Source organism: Prionailurus bengalensis, chromosome B1 (genome assembly GCF_016509475.1).
Source record: "Prionailurus bengalensis isolate Pbe53 chromosome B1, Fcat_Pben_1.1_paternal_pri, whole genome shotgun sequence".
Lineage (NCBI taxonomy): Eukaryota > Metazoa > Chordata > Mammalia > Carnivora > Felidae > Prionailurus > Prionailurus bengalensis.
The window spans coordinates 102,512,637-102,526,429 of record NC_057344.1 but is presented as its reverse complement, the minus strand read 5'-3'; the positions used below and the strand labels follow the sequence as shown (position 1 = coordinate 102,526,429).

At 35.2% G+C, this 13,793-nt stretch overlaps 1 protein-coding gene across 13 annotated transcripts in view; it reads left to right on the top strand.

Moving 5' to 3' along the window:
• KIAA1109 (KIAA1109 ortholog) overlaps positions 1-13,793 on the top strand; it is a 219,284-nt gene that overhangs the window by 175,026 nt on the left and 30,465 nt on the right. For 6 of the 13 annotated variants that reach the window (XM_043569106.1, XM_043569090.1, XM_043569115.1 and 3 more), the window contains 10 exons: positions 353-412; positions 2,241-2,467; positions 3,204-3,404; positions 3,599-3,729; positions 5,041-5,164; positions 7,635-7,744; positions 8,409-8,499; positions 9,091-9,153; positions 12,461-12,714; positions 13,280-13,495. In XM_043569106.1, coding sequence (XP_043425041.1) covers positions 353-412; positions 2,241-2,467; positions 3,204-3,404; positions 3,599-3,729; positions 5,041-5,164; positions 7,635-7,744; positions 8,409-8,499; positions 9,091-9,153; positions 12,461-12,714; positions 13,280-13,495 — 1,477 coding nt within the window. The remainder of the gene's footprint in view (positions 1-352; positions 413-2,240; positions 2,468-3,203; positions 3,405-3,598; positions 3,730-5,040; positions 5,165-7,634; positions 7,745-8,408; positions 8,500-9,090; positions 9,154-12,460; positions 12,715-13,279; positions 13,496-13,793) is intronic. The other 7 variants (XM_043569164.1, XM_043569185.1, XM_043569153.1 and 4 more) reach the window with 3 other exon arrangements.

The window sequence follows — 13,793 nt, the reverse complement described above, 5'->3', positions numbered from 1 at the left end:
GAAGCCTAAAGGGGCCCCTGGGTAGCTCAGTTGGTTAAGCATCCTGACTTCGACTCAGGTCATGATCTCAATGTTTGTGAGTTAGAGCCTTGCATCGGGCTCTGTGCTGACAGCTCAGAGCCTGGAACCTGCTTCGAATTGTGTCTCCCTCTGGTACTGTCTCTCAAAAAATGAAAAATGTTAAAAAAAATTTTTTTTAAATAACAAAACGAAGAAACTGAAGGCTAAAGAGGCTAGTGATTCTATTCTGTTATATTTAGGTATTAATCTTTGGGCAAAACACTGCAGTATAATATTTAATCACAAGCATAATTTTATTGAAAACTATATTGGGGGGTGGTTTTTTGTGCAGGTGTAGTTCCAGATGGCACCTATGAAGTATGTTCTAGGACTACAGGACAAGCAGCTGCTGGTAGGTTCACAATTGGTATAACTTTCTCTTTTTTCTTCTTACATATATGAGATAGAATTCTGCGTTTTTATACATATATATACATATCTATATATGTATATTTATAGCCTTTATGTTAACAGTAAGAATTTTTTAACTAAACTAATTCTGATGTTCCCTGATTTTTAAAAACTATTTTTGTAACATTAGCATATTTTTATTTATTTAACAATTATTTATTAGACACTTGCTGTGTATAAAATATATGGCAAAAAGTTTTGGGAAAGACAAAGATGGATAAGATATACTTTCTACTCTGTATAAATTCTGATATAGTTAAGGCTCTGCAGCATAATTAAGCTATGATAAGTGATAAGTTCAATAAAATATAAAATTCCAATTGCCACTGAAATTTGTTGACGAGAGAAAAATTTCAAATTTGTAAGGATACTGGAATCAGAAAAAGCTTCTTTTAACATTTTAACAAATGTGAAAAGGGACTTGACAGATAAAAATTATTTCTTAAGCAATTACTGGAAGGCATGGATTAGAAAATTCAGGCAGACAGAATATTAGTCATGCTGTGAAAACAGTGTCTAGTTAGAATTGTCCAAACTGGGTGGAACAGAATTATGTGAAAAATAATATTGGAAAAAAATTAAGGAGTCTGGACTTAATTTGGTGGACAAAGGGAGAGCCATTGAATTTTTTTTTTTTTTCCCTTGAGCAAGAAAGCAGAACCTTTAAAGGATTAGAGAGAAAAAATATCTTAGGAAATAAGTTAGGAGATAACTCTAAAGTTATAACCTGTCTTGACTAAGATGATTTCACAACATAAATTTTTATTTATTTTACTTAAAACTAAGTTACGGTAAGCTAAAGGGAGATATTTATTTAAGGGCTCTTAAAATGTCAGTGGGAGTAGAAGCTGATTAAAGTTAGCAGATTTCCTTTCTCTCCTTACTATTCCCCTTATCTTCCCCAAGCCTAGCGTTGGTACTCATCCTAAGTAAATTGTCTCAGAAAGTAGTAAGGCCACTAGTCCCACTGACAGAGAACTGAAAAAGTTAAGAAATTTCCAGGAGTAATGTTAGAAGGAAAGGGTGATGACTGAGGTAAACATACTTATTTGGAGAAAGGTCACATAAAAGTCTTTTTCAAAACTCAGGTTTATAAGTGACAGCAACCCATTCAAACTAGCTTAACCAAAAGGGATTTATTAAAAGGATATATACGGATCACAATTAAACTTCGGAATGGCTATCTCAGTGAAGGTAAGGAACCAGCTCAATTCAAGGAGCCCTCAGGAACTACAGGAACCAAGATTTCAACTCCCACTAGGACTCTTCTTTGCTCCTCCCTGGCTGCTTCATTTTCTTCATACTGCTGACCTCCTCCTTACACATGGCAGGAAACATGGCTGCCAACAGCTCATGAGCCTCATCTCTCCAACCTCAATCACTAGAAAGGGACAACTAGTTTTGAAGTCTAGGGAAGGGATTTTAGTTTTCCAGCTTTGACTCTTACTTGGCCTAATTATCTAATTCTGGCTAATGAGTGAGGATTGTGGCAATTCCCACTACAACCATAGGAAGGTAGATCAGCTTGGGGGTGGGGAGAAGAAGGAATCCATAGTTCACAGGAGAAAGAAGGGTGCTGCACAGAGGAAACAAGAGATGCACACTTTGCAAAGGGAAGTCAATCCCACAGTCTGATGTTTCTGAGAGACCTAGCTGTGAGAGATGTTAGTTGTTACACAAGGCTATCATCCATTTTATTCCTTAAATATAGGATTATTTAAATGTTTATACTCAAGACTTAACAAAATGCCACTTCTTCATTTAAACAGAAAGTAGTAGTGCTGGAACATGGACGCTCAATGTATTATGGAAAATGTGTGGGATTGATGTCCACATGGATCCTAACATTGGCAAAAGGCTTAATGCTCTGGGCAATACCCTTACGACACTGACAGGAGAGGAGGACATAGATGATATTGCTGATCTCAATTCAGTGAACATAGCTGACCTGTCCGATGAGGATGAAGTTGATACTATGTCTCCCACTATCCATACTGTAAGTAAACTTACTGTTAGACTTTTCTAGACTGGCCTTTATCCTGAAATAGGGATTTGATTAACTCAACGTTATTTATTATATTGTAGTTGCTAAGTGTAAAGGAAGAGAATGGTGGTTCCATGTGTCTGCATTTTTTAATGCTGGTTTTTGCTTTTATAAAATTGTCTTTTAATTGATAGTTTTCATAATGACTGTCAATAAACTTGTGCCTTAAAGGTAATGTACTAACATTAAAAGCAAAGTGCAAGCAAACCTGTAGAGACAGAAAGTAGATTAGTGGCTGCTGAGGGCTGGGAGAGTTGGGGAGGTTTAGATGGGGAGAGAGACTGCTGTTACTTTTGAGGTTTCATTTGGGAGATGGTGAAAATGTTCTAAACAGATTATGATGATGGTTGTACAACTTTGTGAATATACTAAAAACCACTGAATTGTACATTTTAAGTGGGTAAATTTTATGGCATGTGGATTATATCTCAAGAAAGATGCTAAAAAATGGATCTCAAAGCAAAGTGCATGCACACAAAATGAAGTATACATTTAAAAAGATGTATTTCCGTCTATACATTTTATAGTATAAATTATTTGGTAGTTAAAAACAAGTTACTCACTACTTTCATTCTGGTACTGACTTAAAACTTTTTAAAAAAAAATATCCTTTAACTCTTGTTTCCTGAAATAGTCTTGTTCTTGGGAAGAAATTTTTTAAAAATTAATGTTACTGTTTATCATTTAGAGTTCAGATGGAAGTTCAGTAAGTGGAGATGGCCACAAGCTCACCTTTGGGCAGCGACTTGTAAATCACCTGCTAGGCCTGACGCCCCCAAATCAGCGCTATTCTGTTCCTGCAGAGTATCTGTGTGACCCAGAGATGTGGGGCTCCCCTCAGTCTAGCCAGTCCCATTTGAAAGCATGCAGAGCTCACTCATGGGGAAACGTAGGTAGCCACTAAATAGATTCCTTGTGAAAATGAAGGGATTTGAATCACTGGAGAATTCTAATCATCGTACTTGATATAGATGGCTTTGATTCTTGCATGCTTCCTTTGATTTAAGGTGTCATTTTTGTGATACTTTAGATTAGCTATGTGACCTGAGGGTGGTATTGACAGACATGCTTTTGATTTTTCAGGAAGCTGTAGATTATCGAAGACCAGGAGCATCATGCAGCCAGCCAGGAGAACTTAGAGGAAGAAAAATCATGAAGCGTATAGTGGATATCAGAGAACTGAATGAACAGGCCAAAGTAATAGATGATCTTAAGTATGTGTATGATTTTTAATGTAACAGAATATTTTTAATAGTAGAATCATAGAATTTTCAGTGTGGAAAAGACTGGACTTGGGGCAGTACAACCCCTTTAATTTATAAATGAGATCACCAAGGCCCAGAAGAGTTTGGTAACTTGCATGAGACCATACATTCATTAGTGATGAAGTTAAGCGTGAAGTCCTAGTCTGGCGCTCATCACAACTCCCCATTTCTGGGCAGTTTATGACTGACTTTATATTCCATATATGTATCTCTACATGTGTATACACACTTATACATATTTTCACACGTGCATATTAACATATGCACTAGTCTTTTGCTAACGTTGGTATTTCTGGAATATAAATTTTTAAGGGAGGAAACAAATTTAGCATTTATTAAGTACCTATTGTGAATCTGACATGTTATTTCAATGTAATCCTCACAGGATTTCTGTGTGGCTAGATGGCATTATCCAAACTTTATAGGTGAGAAAACTGGCTCAGAGAGTTTAAAGAATTGAAATTTGAACTTGGGTGTGTCTGAATTCAAAGTTCATGCTTTTTTTTTTCTTTTTTTTTTTGCCTGCTTGCCTGTACTAGCGGTTCTCTAGAACTAGGGTGGATATAGGGTGAATAGAGAGAGAGGAGTAGGTGGTGGTAATTTTTTTTTCTTTATTAGTTGCCTGATACATAGTACTGAGTAAATAACTTGCTCTAGAAGACTAAATATCCTGCCTATCAAACTGACATTTTTGTTTTCCCAGGAGGTGATATTCACGCTTTATCTTTTCTAATCTTCATACACCTATGCCTGTGTTATTTGCATTTGAGGACTTTAGACAAATATATGCATTTAGACAAATAAACGCATCAGACAAAATGCATATATTTGTCTCATATTGTTTAGGTATTACCTAAAAACTATTCATTGAATTAATTATGATATAATGATTCACATTTTCCTGTTGACTTACATTACAGTTTGAGTTTTGCTCTTAGGGGTTAAAAATGACTTGAAGGAAAGTATACTTCCCTAAAATCTTACTTGAGGCTTAAATATATGTAGAATTTTACATACATTCTTCTGTAGAGTGGGTCCATAGCTTTCATGAGATTATCAAAGATTCTCTTAATGCAGAAGTCGGAAAGAGCCATTTCCTAAAATGTTAGAGTTTTTTTTATTAACTTTATGGAGGGTTTTGGTCTGTCCATATATAATCTTCGATATTCTGAGAAGTGAAAGAATTAAAAAGGAGCAAGTAAAAATCAATCTTACTTTGTTACTACTTTACACTAATTGCAGTATTTGTTTTGCATCCAGAAAATTAGGTGCAAGTGAAGGAACCATAAACCAGGAAATTCAGCGTTATCAACAATTAGAATCTGTTGCTGTGAATGATATTCGAAGAGACGTTCGTAAAAAATTACGGAGGTCTAGTATGCGAGTGAGTAAACATTTAAGAAGAATTTTATGATTAAAGTAGACCATTCTTTTATTTTTTAGTTTATGAAACTTTGTGAGGATACTTATGTTCTCTTTCTTCCTCCATTGCTAGTGATAATACCATTTGATTTGTATGTCTCATATCTATCTACTATGTACTGGACACTATTTAAAGCACTTTATATTTAACAACCCACTAAATCTGTACAACAGCTGTATGAGGTAGTCTGTATTATTTTCCTCATTTTAAAAATGAGGAAACAGACAGAGGTCAGGTAATTTGACCAAGGTTATACGGCCATTAATCTCAGTGGAGCCAAGATTTAAACCCAAATAGTGGGACTCTACATTCTGTGTCCTTAGCCACCACGTTTTGTCCACCTTTCATGAAATCATACTTTCTTTTTAGTCTTCAACTCAAATGTTAGTCTTTTGAGATGTCCATTTTATTCCTGTCCCATTTTCTGCAGCTGACTTTACCTCTAAGCCACTATACTCACGGCACTTCATTCTTTTCCCTTCGTTCATTTAGTTGTCCATACTAGAATCCGAGTCTCTTAAAGAACAAGTTATTTACCTTTGATCCCACTTCCCACCACATTTTTTGGGATTTAGTCCAGTTGCTGAACAAGTAAGATAAATATGTAGATAGATATACTATAAACATACAGTAGAAAATAATTCTAAAATGTATTCAAATAGAGGTAGGTTGCTTTGGGTTAAGGTGGTCTTGTTAGTGGAAAAAGTACTTTAAAAAAAATAGATTCTTAACCTTTCTTTTTTTAATAATCAGCAGAACCCTCTATTTTTTTTTTTTTTTTTTTTTTTACCAGCATAAGGTTTTTGGGTCACACCCCAGTACATAAAAAACATTAAGTCAGAGTTGCTAGGGCCAGAGGAAGTGGAGAAAGGTTGTAGAGATCCAGGGTTCATTGACTTGAACTTTATTTCCTTGATCATCCCAAACTCCCAGACACCCTAGTTTGAATACTGTTATAAATTATTTATTTAAACTGAAAATAAAATCCAATCTGAGTTATTCATCACTGGCTTCTGATAATAATAATAAATGGATAGTTATGACTTCTAATGCATAAATCTGTGTTTAAAATTTTTACTACCATATACTTAACAATCATATAATAGAATTAAAATACTGTTTTCATACTGTTTATGAGGTAGTTTATACTTGGTAATTGACTGTTGATAAAACTAGGTAGAGAGGATTAGGGAAATTACCAAAATTGTATCAGCATTCTTAACATTTACCTCATTTGTCATTTCCCCCTCAATTCCCCTTCAGTCCTCTTGCATTCCACATTTCCATTGTATTTGAGTCTTTTCAATATCTAGTTCCCAACTAGATACAGATTTGGAGAAGAGGGATTTGGACACCAGTAGAGTGTTGAAGTCACCCTTTCCTTTTTCCTTTCCTTTCCTTTCCTTTCCTTTCCTTTCCTTTCCTTTCCTTTCCTTTCCTTCCCTTCCCTTCCCTTCCCTTCCCTTCCCTTCCCTTCCCTTTCCCTTTCCCTTTCCCTTTCCCTTTCCCTTTCCCTTTCCCTTTCCCTTTCCCTTTCCCTTTCCCTTTCCCTTTCCCTTCTTCCTCCCTTCTCCCTCCCTTCTCCCTTCTCCCTTCTCCCTTCTCCCTTCTCCCCTCTTCCTTCTCCCCTTTCCTTTCCTTTCCTTTCCTATCCTATCCTATCCTATCCTATCCTATCCTATCCTATCCTATCCTACCCTATCCTATCCTATCCTATAATGGAGTTCTGTCACAGGAGTGCCTTTGGGTAGTACTTGAGATGATTGATGGCCCTCAAACCCAGCCTCTCCCTCTCTCCCTCCTGCTTTCCCTTAATCTCTCTTTCTCTTCCACCCCCAACCTAGCTTTCTCCCAGAATCTGTCTTTTTAATTCTCATTTTCTTTTGCTGTTCTTTACTTTTTAATCGTTTCCTTTCTTCTCACCTTATTTCTGTACCCCTCACCCCTGCTCCCAATCTTTCTCTTTTCTCTTGCAGGCCAGCTGGTGACTCATATTTTCATTGTACACTCCTTCTAAATGACATTAGGTCCTGCTCTACTTTGATCCACCTATACTGTTAAGTGACATTTAAAGTCTAATTTAAAGTAACACGTTATCAGGGCGTCTCAGTGGCTCAAGTTGGTTGAGCATCCGACTCCAGGTCATGATCTCACTGTTGGGAGATCAAACCCCACATCCAGCTTCACATGGGCTGTGCTGGGTCTGGACCCTGCTTAAGATTCTCCCTCTCCCTAGGCCCCTCCCCTGCTCATGTGCATGTGTACTCTCTCTACCTCTCTCTCACTCTCTAATAAAAAATAAAAATAAAGTGACATGTTATTGACCTGGGGGAAAAACAGACTAATCTGTTGAATAGAATAATATTTTATCTGTAGTCAGATATTACAACACCATCAGTTGTTTAAAGTCACTCTTCTCCCATTTCATTAGGCTGCTTCCCTAAAGGATAAATGGGGTTTGGGTTACAAACCAAGTTACAGCCGTTCAAAAAGCATTTCTGCTTCTGGAAGACCACCTCTTAAACGAATGGAAAGGGCAAGGTAATATATATTTCAACCATTGAAACAAATAATAAAATTGCTGACTCCTTTACAAATGTCCACTACTTATTTATTGTGTTCTAATTGGGGAAATTACATAATTAAGGGAGCAGAAATAAACCTCATTAGTCAAATACTGGTAATAATGGATACTGTCAAACTAAAAAGTTTGAAGAATTCCTCTATCATATTTATACCACAATCATTGTGTGCTTTGCAGTAAAGAAGTACATTGCTATTTAGACAAGTTTATATGTAAACTTACAGACTACTCAAAGAAATGAGTATTTGCATATTATTAGCTGCTGCTATAAGTTTGTCACTTTTAGATAAGGTGTGATTACATACACATTTAGCATAGGAAGAAATGGAAATTTTACATATTAAAGAAAAATACTGTCTTACTAATAAATGAGCACTTGAAGTAAGAAGTATAAATTTTTACATGGTTTAGTTTCAGAAAATCTCATGTTAATCAAAACCTTCAGTGCTTTTTTAATAGTATGCTACAGGTTAAGAAATGGAATACCAAAAATTTAACCCTTGGATAAGGTAAATATTTAGAAATCTTTAGAATGTTAATGTCATTTGTGAGACTTTTGTAAAGTCCAGGGGCTTTTTTAAAACAATACTAATGTTTTGTAACTTTATATTTTCCTTACAGTTCTCGAATAGGAGAAACTGAGGAGCTCCCTGAAATCCGTGTAGATGCAGCATCTCCTGGACCCAGAGTAACTTTCAATATCCAAGATACAGTAAGAGAGATACTATTGGTTCAAGATACACAGTGCAAAATAATTTTTATTAATTACAAAATTATAGTAGTTACACAATTTCAAAATACTAATTCCTATCTACAATGAAAGTGTGGATTGTGATGATTGAAGTATCTAAAAATTACCAAACAGCAGGACACTGCCTCTGTGCCATCATTTGAGAGCCATGCTGCAAGTGTTGTATGTCTGACATCATTAGTTGTATGTCCTAGTGCAAGACTAGCATTTTGCACCAAGAATAAAGACTCTACTGCTTGTTCTTAGGTAGAAAGATTTTGTTGAGTAATTTTCCTTTCCAGTATGAATCCGCATTAGGTCTTTTACACAAGTGTAAATGCAGAATGTTTATACTTTATGTATTTATGTATTTTATTATGTATTTTGGTTCAGAATATATAGTGATAATGGCAGAAACCAGAAGTCAGAAAAGGTCACCTTAAAAGTTACATTTAATTTTATGTATGTTAAACTTTATGTTAACTTTATGTTTGTTTTTGAAGATTTGTTTACTATTAAACCATTGTTTATTTTTCACGAGTTTTTATATATTTTCTTATTATTTTAATTAAGTTGAAAAAAACAATATGGGGAAGTACACCACAATCCAGCTCTCCTGGGGAAGGGTATTTTCAGGTACTTATTAAGAACAACATAAATTTTGCTTTAAAACTAATTAACCACCCTCAAATCTGCTTTCACATTGTCTTTCTCTCATTTTGTACTAAACTCAGGCCTCAAAAATACTTTACATAAAGCTTTAAGATTGTTTGAATTCTTTTTCACCATGTATGTCTTACAAGCTCTTGCACAAATACATTTTATTTCTATACTTTATACAGTATTATTGAATCTCCAAAATTAAAGACTAAATCAGCTTACCAAATTGACCAAATCATAAATCAAAAACTGCTATTTTATTAGTTATTTGCTAATCCCTAAGTGCATCTCTTTTCCCTGCATTCAACTACAAAATGAATCTTTTCTTTAAAAAAATTTTGTTAACTAATTGAAACTAGAATTAAACTTCTCTCAGAACAACAAATTAATCCTTGAATGTTATTTCTTTGGAGTCACTGGTATAAAAAAGCATACATGTATAAAAGCAATCCATTTAAAAAATACTCTCATGTTTGGGGCGCCTGGGTGGCTCAGTTGGTTAAGCATCCAACTCTTGATTTCGGCTCAAGTCATGATCTCATGGCTTGTGAGATCAAGCCCTGTGTCAGGCTCTGCACTGACAGCATGGAGCCTGCTTGGGATTCTCTTTCTGTCTGTCTGTGTCTGTCTGTCTGTCTGTCTGTCTGTCTCTCTCTCTCTCTCTCTCTCTCTCTCCCTCTCCCTCTCCCTCTCCCCCTCTCTCCCTCTCTCCCTCTCTCCCTCTCTCCCTCTCTCCTTCTTTTCCTCTGTCCTTCTCCCCCTCTTTCCTTCTCTCCCTCTCTCCCTCTCCTTCTCCCTCTCTCCCCTCCCGTCCACACTCTCTCTCTCAAAATAAACATTTAAAAATACAAATAAAAATTAGTCTCATGTACAAAACTGTGGAAAATGTGCTACACAATCATTTATAAGTTGAATTAACATTTTTATGAACCATATATTTTCCCTAAATATAAGTCATGAAAGTAAACTGAATTTTAAAAATATATCTGTAGGGGTGCCTGGGTGGCTCACTCAGGTGAGTGTCCAACTTCAGCTCAGGTCGTGATCTGACAGTTCATGGGTTCAAGCCCCGCATCAGGTTCTCTGCTGTCAGCACAGAGCCCAATTCAGATTCTCTGTTCCCCCTTCTCTCTGCCCCTTCTCTGCTTCTGCTCTCTCTCTCAAAAATAAATAAATATTTAAAAAAATAATTTATAAAAATATAGCTGTATACTAGGTATATAAATCCTTGTCTAAGAATTTTCTGTCAAGTTACCTTAATTTGACATGTATTTTGTTTCCCTTTCCCAACCCTTTTAAGCTATAGTCTCAGTATATATCCTATAGTTACACTGAATTTAGTCAAACTGAATTTTGTTTTAGAACTATTAGATTATAGTGAGCTTGATAAACATTTTTTTTCTACAAATGAACTTGGAAGCAAGTTATTTACAGAATTGAACTGAGTGATTCTACTAATTGATTTTTCCCCATCTAACTTTCTTTTTTTAGTTGAAATATAATTGACATGTAACATTAGTATCAGACATACAACTAATGATTTGATATATGTTTATATTGTGAAATGATTAAGTGGTTCTTAAGGGCATTAATATTTGAATTGGTTCAAATCCTATTTTTAAATAGTAATGTATGCTATTTGTAAAGTAGTATATAAAAATCATAAATTACAAAATAGATTAAGGCATGGCTAAATATAAAATAAATATAAGACAAAGGGATATTTACACAAACTCATACTACACTTTTAAAAATTGAATATGTTCTGATAAATAAAACCTGTCTCACATATTTACTAAATAACATGTATATTATAAAAAGTGAGAAAAAGCTGGACTCTGCATTTTTGAAATTTTGATTATAATAGTCTATTTTTATGTATCTAATTTTGTTGTATCTAATAGTAGAATCAATAGATTTCATTCCTTTGCACGTTACACTTTACAAAGGCTTTTCACATTTTCAAGGGATATTTAAGCAACTCTCAAAACAGGGAATACAAATTAGATCATAGGAAGTTTTTTTGTTGTTGTTTTTTTGTTTTTATTTTTTTTGACCTTAAAGACAGTGGCCTCCTGGTGCAATCCTCAGTGACACAGTGTTTATAATAAACTATTCATCTTAAAAAATAATATTCTTGAGTTTGATATCTTTAATTACATAACTATTTGCACATCTATCTTTAATCAATTAGGAACTTGTTTCTTCAGCTCAGGTCATGATCTCTCAGTTTGTGGGTTCGAGCCCCATATCTGGCTCTGTGCTGACAACTTGGAGCCTGGAGCCTGCTTTGGATTCTGTGTCTCCCCCTCTCTCTGCCCCTTCCCTGCTCACGCTCTGTCTGTCTCTGTCTCTGTCTCTCTCCAAAAAAAGAAAAAAAATTAAAAAATAAGTAAATGAAAATGAATAAAATACACCTATAAAAAGTGGGGGCACATGGGTGGCTCAGTTGGGTTAAGTGTCCAACTTCAGCTCAGGTCATGATCTCATGGTTCATGGGTTCAAGCCCTGCATTGGGCTCTCTGCTGTCACCAAAGAGCCCACTTCAGATCCTCTGTGCCCCTGTGTCTCTGCCCCTCCCCAACTCACACTTTTTCTCTCTCTCTCAAAAATAAATAAACGTTAAAAAAATATATCCACGTAAGAGACTCTTAAATACAAAGAACAAACTGAGGGTTGATGGGGGTGGGTTAAATGGGTGACGAGCATTAAGGAAGGGCAGTCTTTGGGATGAGCACTGGGTGTCATATATAAGAGATGAGTCATGGGGTTCTACTCCTGAAGCCAAGATTACACTGTATATTAACTAACTTGAGAATAAAAAAATAATAAAATAAAAAGTAAAAAAAAAAATTGCTTTAATGCAAAAAAGTATATATCTACAAAAAGCATCTAGAAGCATGAGGTACTTTCTGTACTGACACTGCATGCTCTTCTGTCACTAATTGCTCTCTTGCCCTTCTGATTTACAGTTGGTCACATTATTTGCTTTGTCCCCATAGCATGCTTAACTTAAACAATTACACAACATGTACTAATTAACAGGATGATAGAGGCTTCTGTAAAGTAAATTTCACTCTGTCAGTCATGTGACTTTCCTGCTTCCCTCCTTGGTGTGCTATTTCATGTTCATAAATCTGACCTTTCTTTCAGTTCAGAGTGAGGAAATTCAAGTCTGAGGGAATTTTAAATGTTTAAACATGTTCTTTCTCTTTCTCTTTTTTTAATTAAGAAAAGATATATAAAATGAACCTGATTTCATGTTTTCTCTTTTTACAATCAGTTTCCAGAGGAGACAGAACTGGACCTTTTGTCAGTAACCATTGAAGGTCCCTCCCATTACTCATCAAACAGTGAAGGATCATATTCTGTGTTCAGCTCTTCCAAAACTCCAGGAGGCTTTTCAACAGGCATTCCTTTCCAACCTGAAGAGGGCCGACGGGATGACAGTTTGTCTTCCACTAGTGAAGATTCTGAGAAGGATGAAAAGGATGAAGATCATGAGAGGGAAAGGTTTTATATTTACAGGAAACCCTCGTAAGTAGCCTTTTTGTTTTGAGATGCTTAGGCAGTATTTCAGAGTTTAGAACTGATCTTTAAAGCATTATGTGTAACTATTAACTTTTATAGAAAAAAATCTTAATTTGCCTAGCCAGAGTGAGACTAAGAGACATATCTGTGGCTTACTAATGTAATTTAGCTCCATATGGCATTATTTTTTCTTTCCCTATTCTTCAGTCTTTTAATAAAATCAGGAAAGTAACATTTTACAATTTGCAAATACGAAATCTCCTTGAAAATGTAGACTATATTTCATACACCAATATTTAGACACCTTAATAGCAGTGATGCTGTCTGTGTCATCAGCACCTAGCATGTTGCTCAGCACATGATAGTTACTGAGTGCGTGGTTGCTGAATAAAATGTGACTCCATCAAACTTAGGAAAATCTTCAATAGTATGAACTAGTTGAGTTGTATGTATGAATTTATAAAATAGTAAAATTTATTTACAGACTGTTGCTCACGTAAGATATTGGAAAATAGTTTGTTGAAAATTTTTTCGATTTAATACAGTGTAATGATCAGTTTTCTTTCTCTAGACATACATCTCGTAAAAAAGCAACAGGTTTCGCCGCTGTTCATCAACTATTTACAGAACGCTGGCCCACAGCTCCAGTCAACCGAAGTCTTAGTGGCACAGCTACAGAGAGAAATATTGACTTTGAACTTGATATACGTGTTGAAATTGATAGTGGAAAATGTGTGCTACACCCAACTACCCTTCTACAAGAACATGACGATATAAGTTTGAGAAGGTAAGAAATTGGTCAGAAAAGGGTACATGTAATTTCATTTGTTAGAAATACTATTTATATATCACTGAATTACAACAAACTTTCCACCCATGTCCCAAAATGTAGATTTAAAGAGTGGATTTAATCACACCTGCAAAGTTTGAGTGGTTATTTGTATAATATACTATTTCTTTAAACAAGTGTATAAAATTTTCTGGCAACTGGAAATGAATGTCAGATTTAGATTCTAGCAATTTAACTAGAAGAATTGTATCTTTGGAATTCTCCTTGTATCGTGCACATTTCTATTATAAAGACA